The 20,479-nt window shown below is 36.3% G+C and overlaps 3 protein-coding genes and 1 long non-coding RNA gene across 9 annotated transcripts in view; 2 read left to right on the top strand and 2 right to left on the bottom strand.

Annotated features, from left to right (window-relative positions):
* Nucleotides 1-466: 466 nt before the first annotated feature.
* LOC125764341 (uncharacterized oxidoreductase YoxD-like) lies at nucleotides 467-3,028 on the bottom strand. The gene is made up of 5 exons (XM_049428493.1): nucleotides 1,848-3,028; nucleotides 1,276-1,452; nucleotides 941-1,197; nucleotides 740-868; nucleotides 467-668 (listed from the first exon to the last, which is right to left on the bottom strand). The coding sequence occupies exons 1-5, from the start codon at nucleotides 2,211-2,213 to the stop codon at nucleotides 596-598; spliced, it is 1,002 nt and encodes a 333-aa protein (XP_049284450.1). The 5' UTR covers nucleotides 2,214-3,028; the 3' UTR covers nucleotides 467-595.
* A 3,595-nt stretch (nucleotides 3,029-6,623) lies between these two features.
* LOC125764383 (uncharacterized) lies at nucleotides 6,624-12,195 on the bottom strand. Of its 2 annotated transcripts, none has more exons than XR_007418458.1 (3): nucleotides 11,841-12,195; nucleotides 8,834-9,023; nucleotides 6,624-6,874 (listed from the first exon to the last, which is right to left on the bottom strand). It is a non-coding gene; the product is annotated as an uncharacterized LOC125764383 (long non-coding RNA). The 2 variants fall into 2 exon arrangements; XR_007418457.1 differs by having other exon boundaries at nucleotides 8,834-10,074.
* A 1,887-nt stretch (nucleotides 12,196-14,082) lies between these two features.
* LOC125764322 (endoribonuclease CG2145) lies at nucleotides 14,083-17,450 on the top strand. Of its 2 annotated transcripts, none has more exons than XM_049428468.1 (5): nucleotides 14,083-14,257; nucleotides 14,340-14,431; nucleotides 15,609-16,485; nucleotides 16,551-16,983; nucleotides 17,060-17,450. In XM_049428468.1, exons 2-5 carry the CDS (start codon nucleotides 14,377-14,379, stop codon nucleotides 17,291-17,293), a joined length of 1,599 nt encoding a protein of 532 aa, XP_049284425.1. In that variant the 5' UTR covers nucleotides 14,083-14,257; nucleotides 14,340-14,376; the 3' UTR covers nucleotides 17,294-17,450. The 2 variants fall into 2 exon arrangements, with proteins under 2 accessions (XP_049284425.1, XP_049284424.1); XM_049428467.1 differs by having other exon boundaries at nucleotides 14,083-14,229.
* A 324-nt stretch (nucleotides 17,451-17,774) lies between these two features.
* LOC125764303 (protein tweety-2-like) overlaps nucleotides 17,775-20,479 on the top strand; it is a 47,509-nt gene continuing 44,804 nt past the window's right edge. For 2 of the 4 annotated variants that reach the window (XM_049428432.1, XM_049428435.1), the window contains exons 1-2: nucleotides 17,775-17,874; nucleotides 19,184-20,084. In XM_049428432.1, the coding sequence (XP_049284389.1) occupies nucleotides 19,941-20,084 (144 nt within the window). In that variant the 5' untranslated portion in view covers nucleotides 17,775-17,874; nucleotides 19,184-19,940. The other 2 variants (XM_049428434.1, XM_049428433.1) reach the window with 2 other exon arrangements.

The following is a 20,479-nucleotide window of genomic DNA, read 5'->3' on the forward strand; positions in this document are numbered from 1 at the left end:
GGAAATTAAATTATAAATATAGAAAAAATGATGAATAATATCAATGTTTACAGTATTTAAATACATACCTATTTAAACTACAAATACGGCTCTGAAGAATTTGAACGTACATCAACGGATAAAGATTTTAATGAAAGGAAGGATAGTAATTAAAAAAGGTTTGATTGTTTATCCATTTATTCGTTGATCGAGTTATCTGGCACAATTTTCCTACATCTAAAAATGCATAAATAATCTACTGATCGTTAGAATAGTTGTCTTTATGTCAACGAAATTGTTTGTGAATATTGCATGTACCCATTATTTGAATAATAGGATTACTACAGCTATGTGTTCGAAGATTTAAATTCAGAAAAAATGATTTAAATTGATCAAGCAATAAATGCGGTAATATGTAATGCAAAGTGCAATTTGTACTTAATTAAATCACTCTATATTCGGATAAATAATCAATCGATCTGGAACACATGATCGACTCAAATAAAAGCATAAAATAAAGCATTCATCTGTGGTAAATATGTTGTAACACTACTGTAATATTTTACTTTATTTCTTTCCTACCATAATTATAAAACATGCGATTCGCATCGTCCAGTTAATCCAACAACTTAACCTCCCCTTGTGCCATTGTTCTCGTCAACAGCTGGCGTATCTTGATTGGGAGATTTCTGAAGGAAAAGAAAGATTACATTGCTTAGTAAAAATTAAATTTTTCATGTTCCCGGCAAGGGATACTTACTCATAAATAGAAAGTTGATAGGGTTTAACCATATCCGGAACGACCAACTTCCGTCGATTAGTTTTGATAGCCTTCACTACACTCTCACCCAGAGTGGCTGGTTCGTAGATCGGTACACGTGTTAGCCCACTACGAAAAAAAAACCAAGGACAATCAACAGTCCAACAATCCTTTTTTATAATGTTTCTTATTATCACTTACGAAGATGCTTTCAGCAAGTTGATAGCCTGTTTGCGTGTGTTAAAGGCAAAAGGAAATACGGTCGTAGTGTGGACATGTTTCGCCTGGCCGCGTAAATACAAATCATCCTCTAGCGCATCCATAAAGCCTCGGATGGCAAATTTAGTCGTAGCGTACGTCTTTGCCCAGCCCGGTGCAATATAGCCCGCGATCGAGCTGATTGCCACGATGTGTCCTTTCCGGCGACGGACCATACTGTCGATGAAGGTTTGTGTGGTCTGGAAAAAGATTAGATAGAAGATTAAATCATTACACGTAGGAAGGTCAACGGGAACTGCAGTAGAACGTATTTATACCCAAAAGCTTGACAGCACGTTCACCTCCATGCTACGCTTGGTGTGCGAAGGAAGAGCGTCCAGGGAGAAGCTAGTTGGCAAGATGCCAGCATTGTTCACTAGAATATCGACCGGACCAAGATCTCGCTCGACGTCACGGCCAAGCTGACGCACAGCATCGTAGTCCGAAACGTCCACCTGAGATTGAAATGGCCTTTTTATAAGTAGACGATAATGTTTTTAAATAACAGCTTCAAAATGTTAGTATATCCGACACACGGTCCACTAAATGTACTAAGGGGTATACTACTTGTTTTGTTTCAAAAATTGCTCAAATGGTTATCTTTTTGCCCCGAAATGTCTTACATATATCTTTAAGCTGAAATTCTCCGTCTGACTTAATGTTTTTTCAACTGAAGATAATGGCCAATGATTGTCAAAATAACCAATTCTTTCTCCTGAAAGCACCGTAACGTAGACAATAGTCTACCGTTTCTTATCCTACACACACGTAACCATCACCGAGATACGTTGTGACCTTTGCCCACCGTCCGCGGAAATCACGTCAGAGATCTTCTTTATCTCGCTTGTACCTTGTACGCCTCGGCAGACACATTGTGGCGCCGCAGCTTGGCCACCGTTGCCGCGCTATTTGTTTCATCCACATCCACAATGGCCACGTTACAACCTTCCCGGGCTAGGGCGATCGCAATCGCTTGCCCTAACCCGTTTGCGCCACCCGTCACCAGTGCCGTCTGTCCGGAGATGTTTTTCTCCTTCGGTGTGACAACCAGTGCCACCAGTGCTTCCCACCAGAGTGGTATGGATTCGAAGGCAAACATAATCAAATTTAGCACCATCTCAACCAGCTCTCGGACACGCTGTACACTGGTTTTAAGCGGCACTGGTTCAGCCCATTCATATGGCCGGGTGATGTGATGCTCGTCCACGGTTGTCATTGTTTTGGAGATCGATTCACTTGATTTTTTTGTAATTAAACACAATGCACAAAAACTGCACCCTACACGCTGTATCGACGAAACGGAAGCAACTGAATCACCGCCGAATTGGGCACAGTTTGATATGGATGTTGGACCTGTTGGAGAAGGGAACTGTAATCTTATCCAATTGAAAGCTCGTCGTCGTCGAACACCCTTCCTTCGATAGATAAGGTACTTGGTGCGATTATTTGCTACAGGTTTTCGTTTTATTGCTTCGGAGTTGTAACACGAATCACACCCGTTAACAAGGCCGATAATGTAATACCAATTCAAATCGGTTTCGGGCAGTATTGGGCATATATCGCTTTTTTTGTATCGAGGTTAATGAATCCTATAAATTTTTGTTGTGTGGGGAAATGTTTGCTTCTAAATATCATAAAATTTAATAGTTTCATCTAAAAGGTTCCTTTCAACAGTTATGAAGGCACATGTTAAGAAGGTTATTGAAAGTTGATTTTGTTGAGCATCGTGCTGCATGTTTCCGAGGCATTTAATGTTGCAATTTAGGGATTATATTTGTGCTGGTAGTGCCCAAAATATACTATTTTAGCGGACTTTTCAACGTGTGCAATTTTAAGTCTTTTCTGGAGGTTTTTGGCCAGACAATCTCGGGTAAATTTAAGAAAGGAAAGACTCGAACAATACTTTACTTTCCATTCTACTTATTTGCACGATCGATCATGTGTTTCATAGCTGGTATCCACGATTTTGGAATTTTGGAAGCATCTTATTTTTTTACTTCGTGATACAAATTAAAACCCTTTTCACGATTTTACGACTTTTTAAAAAAAATTAATTCTCTTCTCACTCAAATAATGCTTTAAATAAAAAAAAAGAATACAAAATAATAAAAAAAATAAAAAAAATCTAAAAATTTGAAAATTTCCTAAGGCTATACTTTTTTTTGAGAAATTTAGCCAAATTTTATAAATTGATTTATTTTAATGCCAATTGGTTCAAATAAGTTTCTTTTCACTCAAATAATGCTTTAAATTAAAAAAAGAATAAAAAATCAGAAAAAAATAAAAAAAATATAAAAATTTTAAAATTTCAAAAGGTTCATTTTTGCACCAAGTTTTGCCTATAACTCGGTCGGTATTCACCGGATCGCCAATCTTTAACCTGTGGTCGGTAGATGACATCAATGGCTACATTTTCTTCTTGGACGGCCATGCCCTCAGATGTCTGTGTCGGAAGTTATTCGAGGAACCAAGTTCCATACCCTGTTTGAGAAAATGTAAAATTTTCCTCATTTTTAAGCAATGTAGCAAAATTTATAAACGTGATATATTTTAATGCGAATTTGTTGCAATAAGTTTCTTTTCACTCAAATAATGCTTTAAGTTAAATAAAGAATAAAAAATCAGAAAAAAATTTACAAACAATTTTCAGCTCGAAAATTTCATAAGGCTTACCCCTTACGTTTTTTTTGAGAAATTTTGCAAAAAAAATTAAATTGATTTATTTTAATGCCAATTGGTTCAAATAAGTTTCTTTTCACTCAAATAATGCTTTAAGTTAAAAAAAGAATAAAAAATCAGAACAAAATAAAAAAAAATATAAAAATTTGAAAATTTCAAAATTTTCATTTTTGCACCAAGTTTTTCCTATAACTCTGTCGGTAACCAACAGATCGCCAATCTTTAACCTGTGGTCGGTAGATGACACCAAAGGCTACATTTTCTTCTTGGACGGCCATGCCCTCAGATGTCTGTGCCAGAAGTTATTCGAGGAACCAAGTTCCATACCCTGTTTGAGAAAATGTAAAATTTTCCTCATTTTTAAGCAATGTAGCAAAATTTATAAACGTGATATATTTTAATGCGAATTTGTTGCAATAAGTTTCTTTTCACTCAAATAATGCTTTAAGTTAAATAAAGAATAAAAAATCAGAAAAAAATTTACAAACAATTTTCAACTCAAAAATTTCATAAGGCTTACCCCTTACGTTTTTTTGAGAAATTTTGCAAAAAAATTAAATTGATTTATTTTAATGCCAATTGGTTCAAATAAGTTTCTTTTCACTCAAATAATGCTTTAAATTAAAAAAAAGAATAAAAAATCAGAACAAAATAAAAAATATATAAAAATTTTAAAATTTCAAAAGGTTCATTTTTGCACCAAGTTTTGCCTATAACTCTGTCGGTATTCACCGAATCGCCAATCTTTAACCTGTGGTCGGTAGATGACACCAATGGCTACATTTTCTTCTTGGACGGCCATGCCCTCAGATGTCTGTGTCGGAAGTTATTCGAGGAACCAAGTTCCATACCCTGTTTGAGAAAATGTAAAATTTTCCTCATTTTTAAGCAATGTAGCAAAATTTATAAACGTGATATATTTTAATGCGAATTTGTTGTAATAAGTTTCTTTTCACTCAAAATAATGCTTTAAGTTAAATAAAGAATAAAAAATCAGAAAAAAAATTACAAACAATTTTCAACTCGAAAATTTCTTAAGGCTTACCCCTTACGTTTTTTTGAGAAATTTTGCAAAAAAATTAAATTGATTTATTTTAATGCCAATTAAAAAATGCCAATTAATGCCAAAAAAGAATAAAAAATCAGAAAAAAAATATATAAAAATTTTAAAATTTCAAAAGGTTCATTTTTGCACCAAGTTTTGCCTATAACTCTGTCGGTAACCAACAGATCGATAATCTTTAACCTGTGGTCGGTAGATGACACCAAAGGCTACATTTTCTTCTTGGACGGCCATGCCCTCAGATGTCTGTGTCGGAAGTTATTCGAGGAACCAAGTTCCATACCCTGTTTGAGAAAATGTAAAATTTTCCTCATTTTTGCACCAAGTTTTGCCTATAACTCTGTCGGTATTCACCGGATCGCCAATCTTTTACCTGTGGTCGGTAGATGACACCAATGGCTACATTTTCTTCTTGGACGGCCATGCCCTTAGATGTCTGTGCCAGAAGTTATTCGAGGAACCAAGTTCCATACCCTGTTTGAGAAAATGTAAAATTTTCCTCATTTTTAAGCAATGTAGCAAAATTTATAAACGTGATATATTTTAATGCGAATTTGTTGCAATAAGTTTCTTTTCACTCAAAAAATGCTTTAAGTTAAATAAAGAATAAAAAATCAGAAAAAAATTTACAAACAATTTTCAACTCGAAAATTTCATAAGGCTTACCCCTTACGTTTTTTTGAGAAATTTTGCAAAAAAATTAAATTGATTTATTTTAATGCCAATTGGTTCAAATAAGTTTCTTTTCACTCAAATAATGCTTTAAGTTAAAAAAAGAATAAAAAATCAGAAAAAAATAAAAAATATATAAAAATTTTAAAATTTCAAAAGGTTCATTTTTGCACCAAGTTTTGCCTATAACTCTGTAGGTATTCACCGGATCGCCAATCTTTTACCTGTGGTCGGTAGATGACACCAATGACTACATTTTCTTCTTGGACGGCCATGCCCTCAGATGTCTGTGTCGGAAGTTATTCGAGGAACCAAGTTCCATACCCTGTTTGAGAAAATGTAAAATTTTCCTCATTTTTGCACCAAGTTTTGCCTATAACTCTGTCGGTATTCACCGGATCGCCAATCTTTTACCTGTGGTCGGTAGATGACACCAATGGCTACATTTTCTTCTTGGACGGCCATGCCCTCAGATGTCTGTGCCAGAAGTTATTCGAGGAACCAAGTTCCATATCCTGTTTGAGAAAATGTAAAATTTTCCTCATTTTTAAGCAATGTAGCAAAATTTATAAACGTGATATATTTTAATGCGAATTTGTTGCAATAAGTTTCTTTTCACTCAAATAATGCTTTAAGTTAAATAAAGAATAAAAAATCAGAAAAAAATTTACAAACAATTTTCAACTCGAAAATTTCTTAAGGCTTACCCCTTACGTTTTTTTTGAGAAATTTTGCAAAAAAAATTAAATAGATTTATTTTAATGCCAATTGGTTCAAATAAGTTTCTTTTCACTCAAATAATGCTTTAAATTAAAAAAAGAATAAAAAATCAGAACAAAATAAAAAAAAATATAAAAATTTGAAAATTTCAAAATTTTCATTTTTGCACCAAGTTTTGCCTATAACTCGGTCGGTATCCAACGGATCGACAATTTTCAACTTGTGGTCGGTAGATGACACCAATGGCTACATTTTCTTCTTGGACGGCCATGCCCTCAGATGTCTGTGCCAGAATTTATTCGAGGAACCAAGTTCCATACCCTGTTTGAGAAAATGTAAAATTTTCCTCATTTTTAAGCAATGTAGCAAAATTTATAAACGTGATATATTTTAATGCGAATTTGTTGCAATAAGTTTCTTTTCACTCAAATAATGCTTTAAGTTAAATAAAGAATAAAAAACCAGAAAAAAATTTACAAACAATTTTCAACTCGAAAATTTCTTAAGGCTTACCCCTTACGTTTTTTTTGAGAAATTTTGCAAAAAAATTAAATTGATTTATTTTAATGCCAATTGGTTCAAATAAGTTTCTTTTCACTCAAATAATGCTTTAAGTTAAAAAAAGAATAAAAAATCAGAAAAAATTAAAAAAATATAAAAATTTGAAAATTTCAAAAGGTTCATTTTTGCACCAAGTTTTGCCTATAACTCTGTCGGTATTCACCGGATCGCCAATCTTTTACCTGTGGTCGGTAGATGACACCAATGACTACATTTTCTTCTTGGACGGCCATGCCCTCAGATGTCTGTGTCGGAAGTTATTCGAGGAACCAAGTTCCATACCCTGTTTGAGAAAATGTAAAATTTTCCTCATTTTTGCACCAAGTTTTGCCTATAACTCTGTCGGTATTCACCGGATCGCCAATCTTTTACCTGTGGTCGGTAGATGACACCAATGGCTACATTTTCTTCTTGGACGGCCATGCCCTCAGATGTCTGTGCCAGAAGTTATTCGAGGAACCAAGTTCCATATCCTGTTTGAGAAAATGTAAAATTTTCCTCATTTTTAAGCAATGTAGCAAAATTTATAAACGTGATATATTTTAATGCGAATTTGTTGCAATAAGTTTCTTTTCACTCAAATAATGCTTTAAGTTAAATAAAGAATAAAAAATCAGAAAAAAAATTACAAACAATTTTCAACTCGAAAATTTCTTAAGGCTTACCCCTTACGTTTTTTTTGAGAAATTTTGCAAAAAAAATAAATTGATTTATTTTAATGCCAATTGGTTCAAATAAGTTTCTTTTCACTCAAATAATGATTTAAATTAAAAAAAGAATAAAAAATCAGAAAAAAATAAAAAATATATAAAAATTTGAAAATTTCAAAATTTTCATTTTTGCACCAAGTTTTGCCTATAACTCTGTCGGTAACCAACAGATCGCCAATCTTTAACCTGTGGTCGGTAGATGACACCAAAGGCTACATTTTCTTCTTGGACGGCCATGCCCTCAGATGTCTGTGCCAGAAGTTATTCGAGGAACCAAGTTCCATACCCTGTTTGAGAAAATGTAAAATTTTCCTCATTTTTAAGCAATGTAGCAAAATTTATAAACGTGATATATTTTAATGCGAATTTGTTGTAATAAGTTTCTTTTCACTCAAAATAATGCTTTAAGTTAAATAAAGAATAAAAAATCAGAAAAAAATTTACAAACAATTTTCAACTCGAAAATTTCTTAAGGCTTACCCCTTACTTTTTTTTTTGAGAAATTTTGCAAAAAAAAATTAAATTGATTTATTTTAATGCCAATTGGTTCAAATAAGTTTCTTTTCACTCAAATAATGCTTTAAGTTAAAAAAAGAATAAAAAATCAGAAAAAAATGAACAAAATATATAAAAATTTGAAAATTTCAAAAGGTTCATTTTTGCACCAAGTTTTGCCTATAACTCTGTCGGTAACCAACGGATCGCCAATCTTTAACCTTTGGTCGGTAGATGACACCAATGGCTATATTTTCTTCTTGGACGGCCATGCCCTCAGATGTCTGTGCCAGAAGTTATTCGAGGAACCAAGTTCCATACCCTGTTTGAGAAAATGTAAAATTTTCCTCATTTTTGCACCAAGTTTTGCCTATAACTCTGTCGGTATTCACCGGATCGCCAATCTTTTACCTGTGGTCGGTAGATGACACCAATGGCTACATTTTCTTCTTGGACGGCCATGCCCTCAGATGTCTGTGCCAGAAGTTATTCGAGGAACCAAGTTCCATACCCTGTTTGAGAAAATGTAAAATTTTCCTCATTTTTAAGCAATGTAGCAAAATTTATAAACGTGATATATTTTAATGCGAATTTGTTGCAATAAGTTTCTTTTCACTCAAATAATGCTTTAAGTTAAATAAAGAATAAAAAATCAGAAAAAAATTTACAAACAATTTTCAACTCGAAAATTTCATAAGGCTTACCCCTTACGTTTTTTTGAGAAATTTTGCAAAAAAAATAAATTGATTTATTTTAATGCCAATTGGTTCAAATAAGTTTCTTTTCACTCAAATAGTGATTTAAATTAAAAAAAGAATAAAAAATCAGAAAAAAATGAACAAAATATATAAAAATTTGAAAATTTCAAAATTTTCATTTTTGCACCAAGTTTTGCCTATAACTCTGTCGGTAACCAACAGATCGCCAATCTTTAACCTGTGGTCGGTAGATGACACCAATGGCTACATTTTCTTCTTGGACGGCCATGCCCTCAGATGTCTGTGTCGGAAGTTATTCGAGGAACCAAATTCCATACCCTGTTTGAGAAAATGTAAAATTTTCCTCATTTTTGCACCAAGTTTTGCCTATAACTCTGTCGGTATTCACCGGATCGCCAATCTTTTACCTGTGGTCGGTAGATGACACCAATAGCTACATTTTCTTCTTGGACGGCCATGCCCTCAGATGTCTGTGCCAGAAGTTATTCGAGGAACCAAGTTCCATATCCTGTTTGAGAAAATGTAAAATTTTCCTCATTTTTAAGCAATGTAGCAAAATTTATAAACGTGATATATTTTAATGCGAATTTGTTGCAATAAGTTTCTTTTCACTCAAATAATGCTTTAAGTTAAATAAAGAATAAAAAATCAGAAAAAAATTTACAAACAATTTTCAACTCGAAAATTTCTTAAGGCTTACCCCTTACGTTTTTTTTGAGAAATTTTGCAAAAAAAATTAAATTGATTTATTTTAATGCCAATTGGTTCAAATAAGTTTCTTTTCACTCAAATAATGGTTTAAATTAAAAAAAGAATAAAAAATCAGAACAAAATAAAAAAAAAATATAAAAATTTGAAAATTTCAAAATTTTCATTTTTGCACCAAGTTTTGCCTATAACTCGGTCGGTATCCAACGGATCGACAATTTTCAACTTGTGGTCGGTAGATGACACCAATGGCTACATTTTCTTCTTGGACGGCCATGCCCTCAGATGTCTGTGCCAAAAGTTATTCGAGAAACCAAGTTCCATACCCTGTTTGAGAAAACGTAAAATTTTCCTCATTTTTAAGCAATGTAGCAAAATTTATAAACGTGATATATTTTAATGCGAATTTGTTGCAATAAGTTTCTTTTCACTCAAATAATGCTTTAAGTTAAATAAAGAATAAAAAATCAGAAAAAAATTTACAAACAATTTTCAACTCGAAAATTTCATAAGGCTTACCCCTTACGTTTTTTTGAGAAATTTTGCAAAAAAATTAAATTGATTTATTTTAATGCCAATTGGTTCAAATAAGTTTCTTTTCACTCAAATAATGCTTTAAATTAAAAAAAAGAATAAAAAATCAGAAAAAAATAAACAAAATATAAAAATTTGAAAATTTCAAAAGGTTCATTTTTGCACCAAGTTTTGCCTATAACTCGGTCGGTATTCACCGGATCGCCAATCTTTAACCTGTGGTCGGTAGATGACACCAATGGCTACATTTTCCTCTTGGACGGCCATGCCCTCAGATGTCTGTGCCAGAAGTTATTCGAGGAACCAAGTTCCATACCCTGTTTGAGAAAATGTAAAATTTTCCTCATTTTTAAGCAATGTAGCAAAATTTATAAACGTGATATATTTTAATGCGAATTTGTTGCAATAAGTTTCTTTTCACTCAAAATAATGCTTTAAGTTAAATAAAGAATAAAAAATCAGAAAAAAATTTACAAACAATTTTCAACTCGAAAATTTCATAAGGCTTACCCCTTACGTTTTTTTTGAGAAATTTTGCAAAAAAAATAAATTGATTTATTTTAATGCCAATTGGTTCAAATAAGTTTCTTTTCACTCAAATAATGCTTTAAATTAAAAAAAAGAATAAAAAATCAGAAAAAAATAAACAAAATATAAAAATTTGAAAATTTCAAAAGGTTCATTTTTGCACCAAGTTTTGCCTATAACTCTGTCGGTATTCACCGGATCGCCAATCTTTAACCTGTGGTCGGTAGATGACACCAATGGCTACATTTTCCTCTTGGACGGCCATGCCCTCAGATGTCTGTGCCAGAAGTTATTCGAGGAACCAAGTTCCATACCCTGTTTGAGAAAATGTAAAATTTTCCTCATTTTTAAGCAATGTAGCAAAATTTATAAACGTGATATATTTTAATGCGAATTTGTTGCAATAAGTTTCTTTTCACTCAAAATAATGCTTTAAGTTAAATAAAGAATAAAAAATCAGAAAAAAATTTACAAACAATTTTCAACTCGAAAATTTCATAAGGCTTACCCCTTACGTTTTTTTTGAGAAATTTTGCAAAAAAATTAAATTGATTTATTTTAATGCCAATTGGTTCAAATAAGTTTCTTTTCACTCAAATAATGCTTTAAGTTAAAAAAAGAATAAAAAATCAGAAAAAAATAAAAAATATATAAAAATTTGAAAATTTCAAAATTTTCATTTTTGCACCAAGTTTTGCCTATAACTCTGTCGGTAACCAACAGATCGCCAATCTTTAACCTGTGGTCGGTAGATGACACCAAAGGCTACATTTTCTTCTTGGACGGCCATGCCCTCAGATGTCTGTGCCGGAAGTTATTCGAGGAACCAAGTTCCATACCCTGTTTGAGAAAATGTAAAATTTTCCTCATTTTTGCACCAAGTTTTGCCTATAACTCTGTCGGTATTCATCGGATCGCCAATCTTTTACCTGTGGTCGGTAGATGACACCAATGGCTACATTTTCTTCTTGGACGGCCATGCCCTCAGATGTCTGTGCCAGAAGTTATTCGAGGAACCAAGTTCCATACCCTGTTTGAGAAAATGTAAAATTTTCCTCATTTTTAAGCAATGTAGCAAAATTTATAAACGTGATATATTTTAATGCGAATTTGTTGTAATAAGTTTCTTTTCACTCAAAATAATGCTTTAAGTTAAATAAAGAATAAAAAATCAGAAAAAAATTTACAAACAATTTTCAACTCGAAAATTTCATAAGGCTTACCCCTTACGTTTTTTTTGAGAAATTTTGCAAAAAAATTAAATTGATTTATTTTAATGCCAATTGGTTCAAATAAGTTTCTTTTCACTCAAATAATGCTTTAAGTTAAAAAAAGAATAAAAAATCAGAAAAAAATAAAAAATATATAAAAATTTTAAAATTTCAAAAGGTTCATTTTTGCACCAAGTTTTGCCTATAACTCTGTAGGTATTCACCGGATCACCAATCTTTTACCTGTGGTCGGTAGATGACACCAATGGCTACATTTTCTTCTTGGACGGCCATGCCCTCAGATGTCTGTGTCGGAAGTTATTCGAGGAACCAAGTTCCATACCCTGTTTGAGAAAATGTAAAATTTTCCTCATTTTTGCACCAAGTTTTGCCTATAACTCTGTCGGTATTCACCGGATCGCCAATCTTTTACCTGTGGTCGGTAGATGACACCAATGGCTACATTTTCTTCTTGGACGGCCATGCCCTCAGATGTCTGTGTCGGAAGTTATTCGAGGAACCAAGTTCCATACCCTGTTTGAGAAAATGTAAAATTTTCCTCATTTTTGCACCAAGTTTTGCCTATAACTCTGTCGGTATTCACTGGATCGCCAATCTTTTACCTGTGGTCGGTAGATGACACCAATGGCTACATTTTCTTCTTGGACGGCCATGCCCTCAGATGTCTGTGCCAGAAGTTATTCGAGGAACCAAGTTCCATACCCTGTTTGAGAAAATGTAAAATTTTCCTCATTTTTAAGCAATGTAGCAAAATTTATAAACGTGATATATTTTAATGCGAATTTGTTGCAATAAGTTTCTTTTCACTCAAATAATGCTTTAAGTTAAATAAAGAATAAAAAATCAGAAAAAAATTACAAACAATTTTCAACTCGAAAATTTTATAAGGCTTACCCCTTACGTTTTTTTTGAGAAATATAGTAAAATTTTATAAATTGATTTATTTTAATGCGGATTGGTTGAAATAAGTTTCTTTTCACTCAAGTAATGCGTTAAATAAAAAAAGAATAAAAAATAATAAAAAAAAATAAAAAAAACTTAAAATTTGAAATTTTTATAGCCTTACCTTTTTTTTGAGAAATTTTGCAAAATTATTTAAATTGATTTATTTTAATGCGGATTGGTTGAAATAAGTTTCTTTTCACTCAAGTAATGCGTTAAATAACAAAAAAAAATAATAAAAAATATGAAAATTTCCTATGGCTATAGCCTTACCTTTTTTTGAGAAATTTAGCAAAATTTTATAAATTGATTTATTTTATTGTAAATTGGATGAAATAAGTTTGTTTTGACTCAATTAATGCTATATTTAAAAAAAGAATAAAAACTAATACAAAAATTTAAAAAATTCTAAGCATTTAAAAATTTTGCAAGACCTTTTTTTGGGAAATTAGGCAAAATTTATAAATTAATATGTTTTAATGCGAATTGGTTGAAATACGTTTTTTTCACTCAAATAATGGTTAAAATATAAAAAAAAATAAAAAATAATTTAAAAAAAACTAAAAATCTGAAAATCTCTTAAGGCTATAGCCTTAGCTTTTTTTGCTACTCGAAGCTGCTTCTAATTGGTGCTAGCCGACTTCTAATATTCGATCGGTACTGTTAGTAGCATCCGTTGTTTGTATCACAGGAGTCAGCAGCATCCGGCGACGAACTTTCTTGATGGTCCGTTTTTTTTTAAACATCGTCAATGGTTTTTAAAAACTTGCCTTTCTCGTCGACTTCATCAAAACAATAAATTTATTAATTAACCGTGAATCGGAATGACTTGCAACGGTTATTCCATGGAATGCAACTAATTTACTGCATTTCTTCTACATGTGACATAGGTACAGAAATTATTAAAAGGAAACGTTTTGCGCTATTTAGTAATTCCTTTAAGGTTCTTTTAGGATTTCATTTGATATGTGTTGTGGTAACGCTGTGTAACGCATGATGCAGCTTTTACAGCTTACAGCTTATAGCTGTATGCAGCTTGTACAGCTTATAAATGCTTTTTAAATGTTTCCCCAGTTTAAATGCTGATCAACTAATTTTGACTTGCTACAAAAGTGATCTTCATCATGTGAAATGGCAAATAATAGCTCTCTACACATATTTTCGTAACCCTGACATGATCGAGCCACGGTAAGTCCATTCAGCAATCTTTCTTCAGCCACTGGAGAATATACGCCCCAAAATAAATAAAAATCCAACAAGCACAGGGAACAAAAGCAAACCACTCTGGCGTGTTTATGGTGGCAGCATGCATCTTTCAAGGCTACGAAGCTACGAAAAAGGTGAGATAATCATAATCCTCTGCGCGTCTTCGCGAACTCCAGAGGTCATCATGATTTGTGATCACGAACAACACGTAAAACCCAGCAAGAAGAAAGTACCCACACCGGAGGAAGATCTTCGAATCGATCGACATTTCACATATATCAGCGAGTTTTCGAGAAGTGACCCGATCCCCTACCATAAAGACGATCAGCTGAGAGAGAGACTTGACTGCGGGTGGGAGATTCGGACCGATCGCATCGCTTCCGTCCCTTTTGCCATTCGTTCGGTGTCTGTTGGATCGTACAGATCGGTTTTTTACTTTGGTGGAAACACGTCGAAATCTCAGGTGTGGACCAGATTGTACAATTGTGCCTGTGTGTGTTTTGTTTGTGTCCCTTTCCTTTAGATGTGGTTCGTTTAATCTCGTCCGTGTGGTTGTGTTGTATTTGTTTACAGCTTGGATAAACATATAGCCTGGGTTACCGGCAGCAAAATGCGGATACTTCACACTGGAAGCATAGTTTTGCTCTGCCTGGCATTGACGATCGGTAAGGCATATCAAAAAGAAGTAATTGTTGAGTTTAATAGTTTCAAAGAGTTTGGTAGAACAAAAGCTCGTACATAATGTTACGATCGAACGCGATCACCTTCGATCATGTCTACCAGAGCAGTTGGGCGCTCTGATGTCATCCGGTGGCATATAAATTAGCAAACTGACATTCGATCCCAGAAGGTCGCAGCACGTTTCATTTCGATTTGATTGATTCAATTGAACCCGGTTAAACTTGCAAATGATGCACCCGAACGGTACGGAACACTACCGGCAATCATTTATCGTTGTTTTGAATCGTCTGACACAAACCCCTGCTGAAGGTCATTTCGGAAACATACAAATCTACCGTTCGGATCAGAAAGTGCCCTGTTGTTGGGTAAGGGCAACACGATCCGTCTGTGTGTTCTTTCTGATAATTAGTCTCGATCATTTCCTTTTTTCAAAATTTATTAGTTTCAAACGCTTGTCTTGTCCGTGTATTGTCTGCTCACCAAAGTGTAACTGCAATCGCTTGACCTTCTTGACTCTGGCCTATTTCGAATGTTTGAGCTGAACTCATCTCTTTCGTATTTAATTAACGCCTGTGATCACTTAACGTTACCGCCTGTGACGTGTGGGTTTTCGGATGTGGAATCGTGTTTGTTCACCTCCCGCTGAAATCAACAAGTGGGATATTGGCACTAAGAGGGTTTTGATGTTTCATTTCCCAGAAACAAACGATTGTTGACGTACGACAGAAGAAGAAAAACGATCTAGTACAACATTGCTCCAAGCATTCGAAGCTGTGGACAGTTGCAATCAGTTAGAATAATCAACTAAATCGATCACAATCTTTTAAACCGACACGTGTTTGAGCCGGATCCCGTGTACACGAGACAGTATTTATAATCAGCCCCTAAAGGGCAACAGAAACAGTTCTAGGAATACCTTTCCCTTAGGGGAACGCTATTAGATTAATAAGGTTAATTATTTCATAGAACCCATTTAGCTCTTGTCACATCTTGGTTGAAAAATGAAGAATTCATTATATTTTAATTATTATCAGGAAAGTTTTCATTTAATATGGAAATGATAATACGTAACAGTTCCACTTCATGGGAGCTACTTTCGATGCGTATAACGAGATCAAGTGAAAGTGAAACATCTCACCTTAACTAACCGTTTTATTGCAGATGCCCAATGGTTCGGTAGTAGCAAAAAGAAGCAGGAAGAGGATCCGAATGTTTCACTCCTTTCGTATGCACCCGTCGATCCGAGCGTGACTCCATCCGCAACGATCGCCGCCCCTACCAGTACCACACCGATTCCGTCGACAACGACCAAAAAAGGATTCTTTGGCAAACTGTTTGGTGGAAGCTCGAAGAATGAAGAAAAAACGACTACCACCACAACGACGACCACTACCACGACCACCGTAGCGACACCGACCACAAAGAAGCAAGGCTTCTTCAGTGGTTTGTTCGGTGGCAAAAAGGACAAAACATCCACCACCACGGTTGCCCCATCGACGACGGCTAAATCGGTCACTACGGTAAAACCTGGTGTCACCACTGCAAAGGCAGCCGCTGTTCCAACGGCCGTTACTACCGCCAAAAGTCCGGTGTCCATTGCGGGAGTTACATCGACTACTGCAAAATCTGTCCCGACTCCATCCACTGGTGGAGCGTCATCGACAACCACGACGACACCCAAATCGAAGGATGCCTTCCCAGCACTTCCGACATCGCGCAGTGGAAGTCCCACACCCCCACCCGTACCGACATCAACCGTTGCCAATGCATGGACCCGTACTCCACCGACCGTACAACCGGGAGGTAAACCTGGCGTTAGCTTTGTCCCAACCACACCCGGAACGCCCGGTGCCCAGAAGGCGAGCAGTACTCCAGCTTCAGCAAGTGCCGTTGGTGATGGCCCGGCTACCGACGATGAGCTGATGGCACTGTCCGAGTTACTGTTCACTAAAGACTCCAACAGCCCGAGCAAGTTCGTTACGATCAATTATCAGAAACAGACGTCGTCCTTCGTTAATACCGATGAGGCACCAAATCCGTACGTTTATTCTGAATTTTAAAACCAGCAGCGGAACAGCTAACAATTGGTTTGCTTATTTCCAGATTCCTGACTGTGGATGAGGCCAAGATCTTCGCCATTCCGACGATCGAGAAGATGCGTGCGCTCTTCAACAACTACGAGCTGGATACGATGACCAACGAGTATGTGACGCCGCTAGAGAAGAAGGAGGAGAATGACTTTGTCGATGCACTGCTGGCCACGAATGTGATGCGTCAAGCGATGCTGTTCCTGCAGAAAAAGGGCATCGTGACGGCTGACCCGAAGACGCACCACGAGCTGCTGAAGACGATCTGGTTTACACTGTACTCGCGCGGTAATGGCAAAATTGGCAGTTCCGGGTTTGAACATGTGTTCCTGAACGAAGTCAGCAATGGTACGATGATTGGGCTGCACAATTGGCTGTACGTGTACGATATGGAGAAGGCCGGACGTATCGATTATAAGGGCTGGAACAAGAAGATGGAGCTGGGCACGGTAAGTGCAACGAGGGGAGTTTGGGACGGGGTGATCAATGATCGCTAACCTTTATCTTTATAACGCTTTCCCGTAGAAAGGAGAAATTGCAAAGGTTCGACTAACGTTCGATAATCTACAAAAACCGTCCAATTCGCTGTTTGTTGGCACATCACCCGAGCTGGAATTCGCCCTTTACACCGTATGCTTCCAGGTGCGACCGGACAAAGAATGTCCGCTGGCAATCAATGGTAAACCGTTTACGATCAAGACCTTCACGTTCCGGTATCGAGGCAAAAACTTGATCGGTGGAGCATGGCCCAACATCTAAACGTTACGAGACATTTATACCTTTCCGTTTACATCGAACTGAGTGTGAAATGGTTCAAGGACATTACTAATTTTATACCTGCAGTACATACACACACGTGCACGGTATTGATCAAGCATAATACCTCATTTTTTAATGAAATAAACACTTCCTTTTTATCTAAAAAGCTTTTTACGTAAAATAAATTATGAAAGAAGCCCGAGTATTGTTTATTGTATCGAAACGAATGATAAAAACAAAATTCTAATAGCTGTAATAGATAGTCAAAGAATAGATTTATTTATTTAGTTTTTGAATAAATATTTACGTGCTCTACTAGTTTATTTACCAACCGTAGATTTAATTTAAAAACTATCTTGAATATAAAACCCAATGCTATATTTTCCTGTGTGATCTAAAACCATTTTCGAGTTCGAATTCGAACACACCTACCTTTTTCGAAAATTTTCGAAACACTTCGGCAAATGCTCGTGTCTCGCGTTTACAAGCGAACGGGGTTCAGTACTTCACGAAACCAACACGCCAAAATACACGAAAAAAATAAAAAATATCAAGCCGTGAGCTGCGACGGACGTGTTTAGGTACATCTCGTGTCATGTTTTAGTTTTTTTCCGCGTACAGTTGTTAGAAAGAAGAAAATGCTTGTTTAAATTGTTCGCAAAGAAAGCAATTATATCGGTGTAAAATAATTTACATGTTTTACGTGTTTGTACAACATAGAAATCGTTGTGTTCTTGAAAAGAAAAGTGATATTGTTGAATTGTACTGAAATCCATATACACAAGACAGCGTAGCAGCAGTGCAAATGGAATGGAAACAAGTAATAACGTGTTCATGATGAGAATGCGTGTGAAATAAGAAGGATACGGCCCATCATTAGCTGCTTACAATACGCAAAACGTTTGCAAAATCCGCCAACGCAAACACTTGGCCGCACCTTGTGGGCAGTCCTGCAACAGTCATGGAAGGGTTGCAAAATTTCTGTGTAAAGAAGCGACCAGTAAACCAGGCTAAAGAAGGGTCGTTCAAGGGTCCTTCCCGTCTCCGAAGGGAGGCTGCATACGATTCATTCACGCATGCACGCACGCCCAAGATGGTCCTCCCGGGTTGTTGAGTTTGTGTGAAAAGTCACGGCATGATTTTTTTTTATTCTACATCTGCAAACTATTCCCATATAATTGAGATGAAAGCAGTTAGTGGAATCCATTTGTGGATGGCCCAACTTTGTTTAGAGTCGCTCGTTTTCCCTTTTTAGATTAACAATTTGTTTGCAGGGAAAAAAGATCCTTCTTCTTATACGTTAATCACAGTAGCGGATTATCCTTCCGGCAGGATTACTTTGATTACGTAGCTACCCACCACGCAAGGCGTGCCGAATACATGTGTGCGTGAGCAAGAGTAACTTCTGTTTTCTGAGAATGTATTTAGAAATGGGATGCTGATGCGATAGTGTCCGTATGTATGTGTGTGCGTGTGTTATTCATCACGAAAGAAGAAGAATATTATTGCAAGGATATTTTTTCCGGTTCTGCTCGCAAAAAAAAAATGGAACAGAACCATTCGTTCTGTTTGCTTCTTCATACGCAATGAAACGGGATAAACACAATGTCCTGCACACACTACCACAGTGATAAGGAAGCTGTCAAGATGCGATGGCTAGGCTCACCAGCATGAATTCGTTCACGCCAGCATCCCAATGTTTAGTACCAAAGTCGATACGCAAGGACTTGGTGCCCTTTTTTTTTGGGCGAACAAATGTGCATTGGTGTGTGTGTGCGCGCGCGTGTGTGTATTGAAACAATCGCCAGCATCCCCTTGATTAATTTTACGCTGCAGTTGCTTGTTTTGATTGTTCCAACGGGGAATTTTCTCCGTCTCTCGTCCTTTCAGTTTTGCGGGAAATATTTTGTTTTAAAGCAGCAGTGTGTATGTGTGCGCGCGCCTGTGTTCAGGATGAAATATTTTAGCGATTTGCGGCGGCGGTTGAAGATGCTGGTGTGCGAGTGAGCAAGGCACAGTGAAAAGTGAGTTCGTTTCCGGGTTCCAACATCTCCAGCACGGAAAAGTTCAATATTCACGGCAAAAAAAAAGGATCAACAAAAATAGTTGCTTTATAGTGGTGCGTGTGTGTGTGTGTGTGTGTGTGGTTTGGGAGGGTCCACCTGCGTGGATGTGTACAGTGTGGAAAAGTTGAAAAAGCCACGTTCTATAAAAAAAAAATTATAGCCAAGAATTCCGAACGTGGCAGAAGTGAGTAGAGCGTTTAGAAGAAGCTGTGAAAACGAGAAAATCTTTGCCCTAGTGCAGTGTGTATGTGTGAGTTTATGTTGTATTGTGTGTGAGCGTAAATTTGTGGTTGTAGTTGTCGACAGTGTGTATGTGTGTTGGTTGCTGTTTCATCCCGACACCGAGTTTAAGAATGCGTTAGTAAGAAAGAAAAGCATTTTTAATACCAGCGGATAGTCGTTTGTGGATAAGCTTGGTCAGCGAGATAATCAACTGCACGACTCACACATCCAAGCACGCACGCACGCGTGTGCACGGAGCGGCATAAGCGGTTTTCAACAAGCCACCCCCCCGGGGCGGAAGGGGCTATCCGTGGAAAGAGGCTAGATTCACCCAACTTACCGCCCTTTCTCTCAACGCAATGCAGTACGGAAACGTGATCATGGAGCATCATCAGCCTGCACCGTCCTTTCTGGTGCAGCTGCTGCATTCGGTACCGCACATCAACATAACGCTGCATCGGGTCAACGATACGTTTAATCCGAACAGCACCGTTTACACTGAGGTAAGTGCCAAGTGGCGAATCTTAGTGGAATGTGGAATTAAATTTTGTTAAAACCTCGTTTAGCTTAGGTGATTTTTCCTCATTACTTGTTTAGTATTGGGAAAAGTTGTACATCTGCTACTGGGAAAAGTCGGAGGCAAAAGGTCCGTTCTCTTCAAGGCTCTCTTTAGGGAATGGTGGTGGAAACTCGTGCTCGTGTTTGGAGAAGTTAAGAGCCACAAAAAAAAACCCCCAGCATCACCATCTTTCTGGAGAGAAGTTTGTTGACAGCATCTGATCTCTCGCGCGCGTTTCTCTTCTCGGTGCGAAGAAAATTGGCTGGGGCTCGTGTATATGGGACTGGAAGAGAAAATTTACCACAATGTCAACATTATGTCAGATAGCAACGCTATATA

This window comes from Anopheles funestus, chromosome 2RL (genome assembly GCF_943734845.2).
Source record: "Anopheles funestus chromosome 2RL, idAnoFuneDA-416_04, whole genome shotgun sequence".
Lineage (NCBI taxonomy): Eukaryota > Metazoa > Arthropoda > Insecta > Diptera > Culicidae > Anopheles > Anopheles funestus.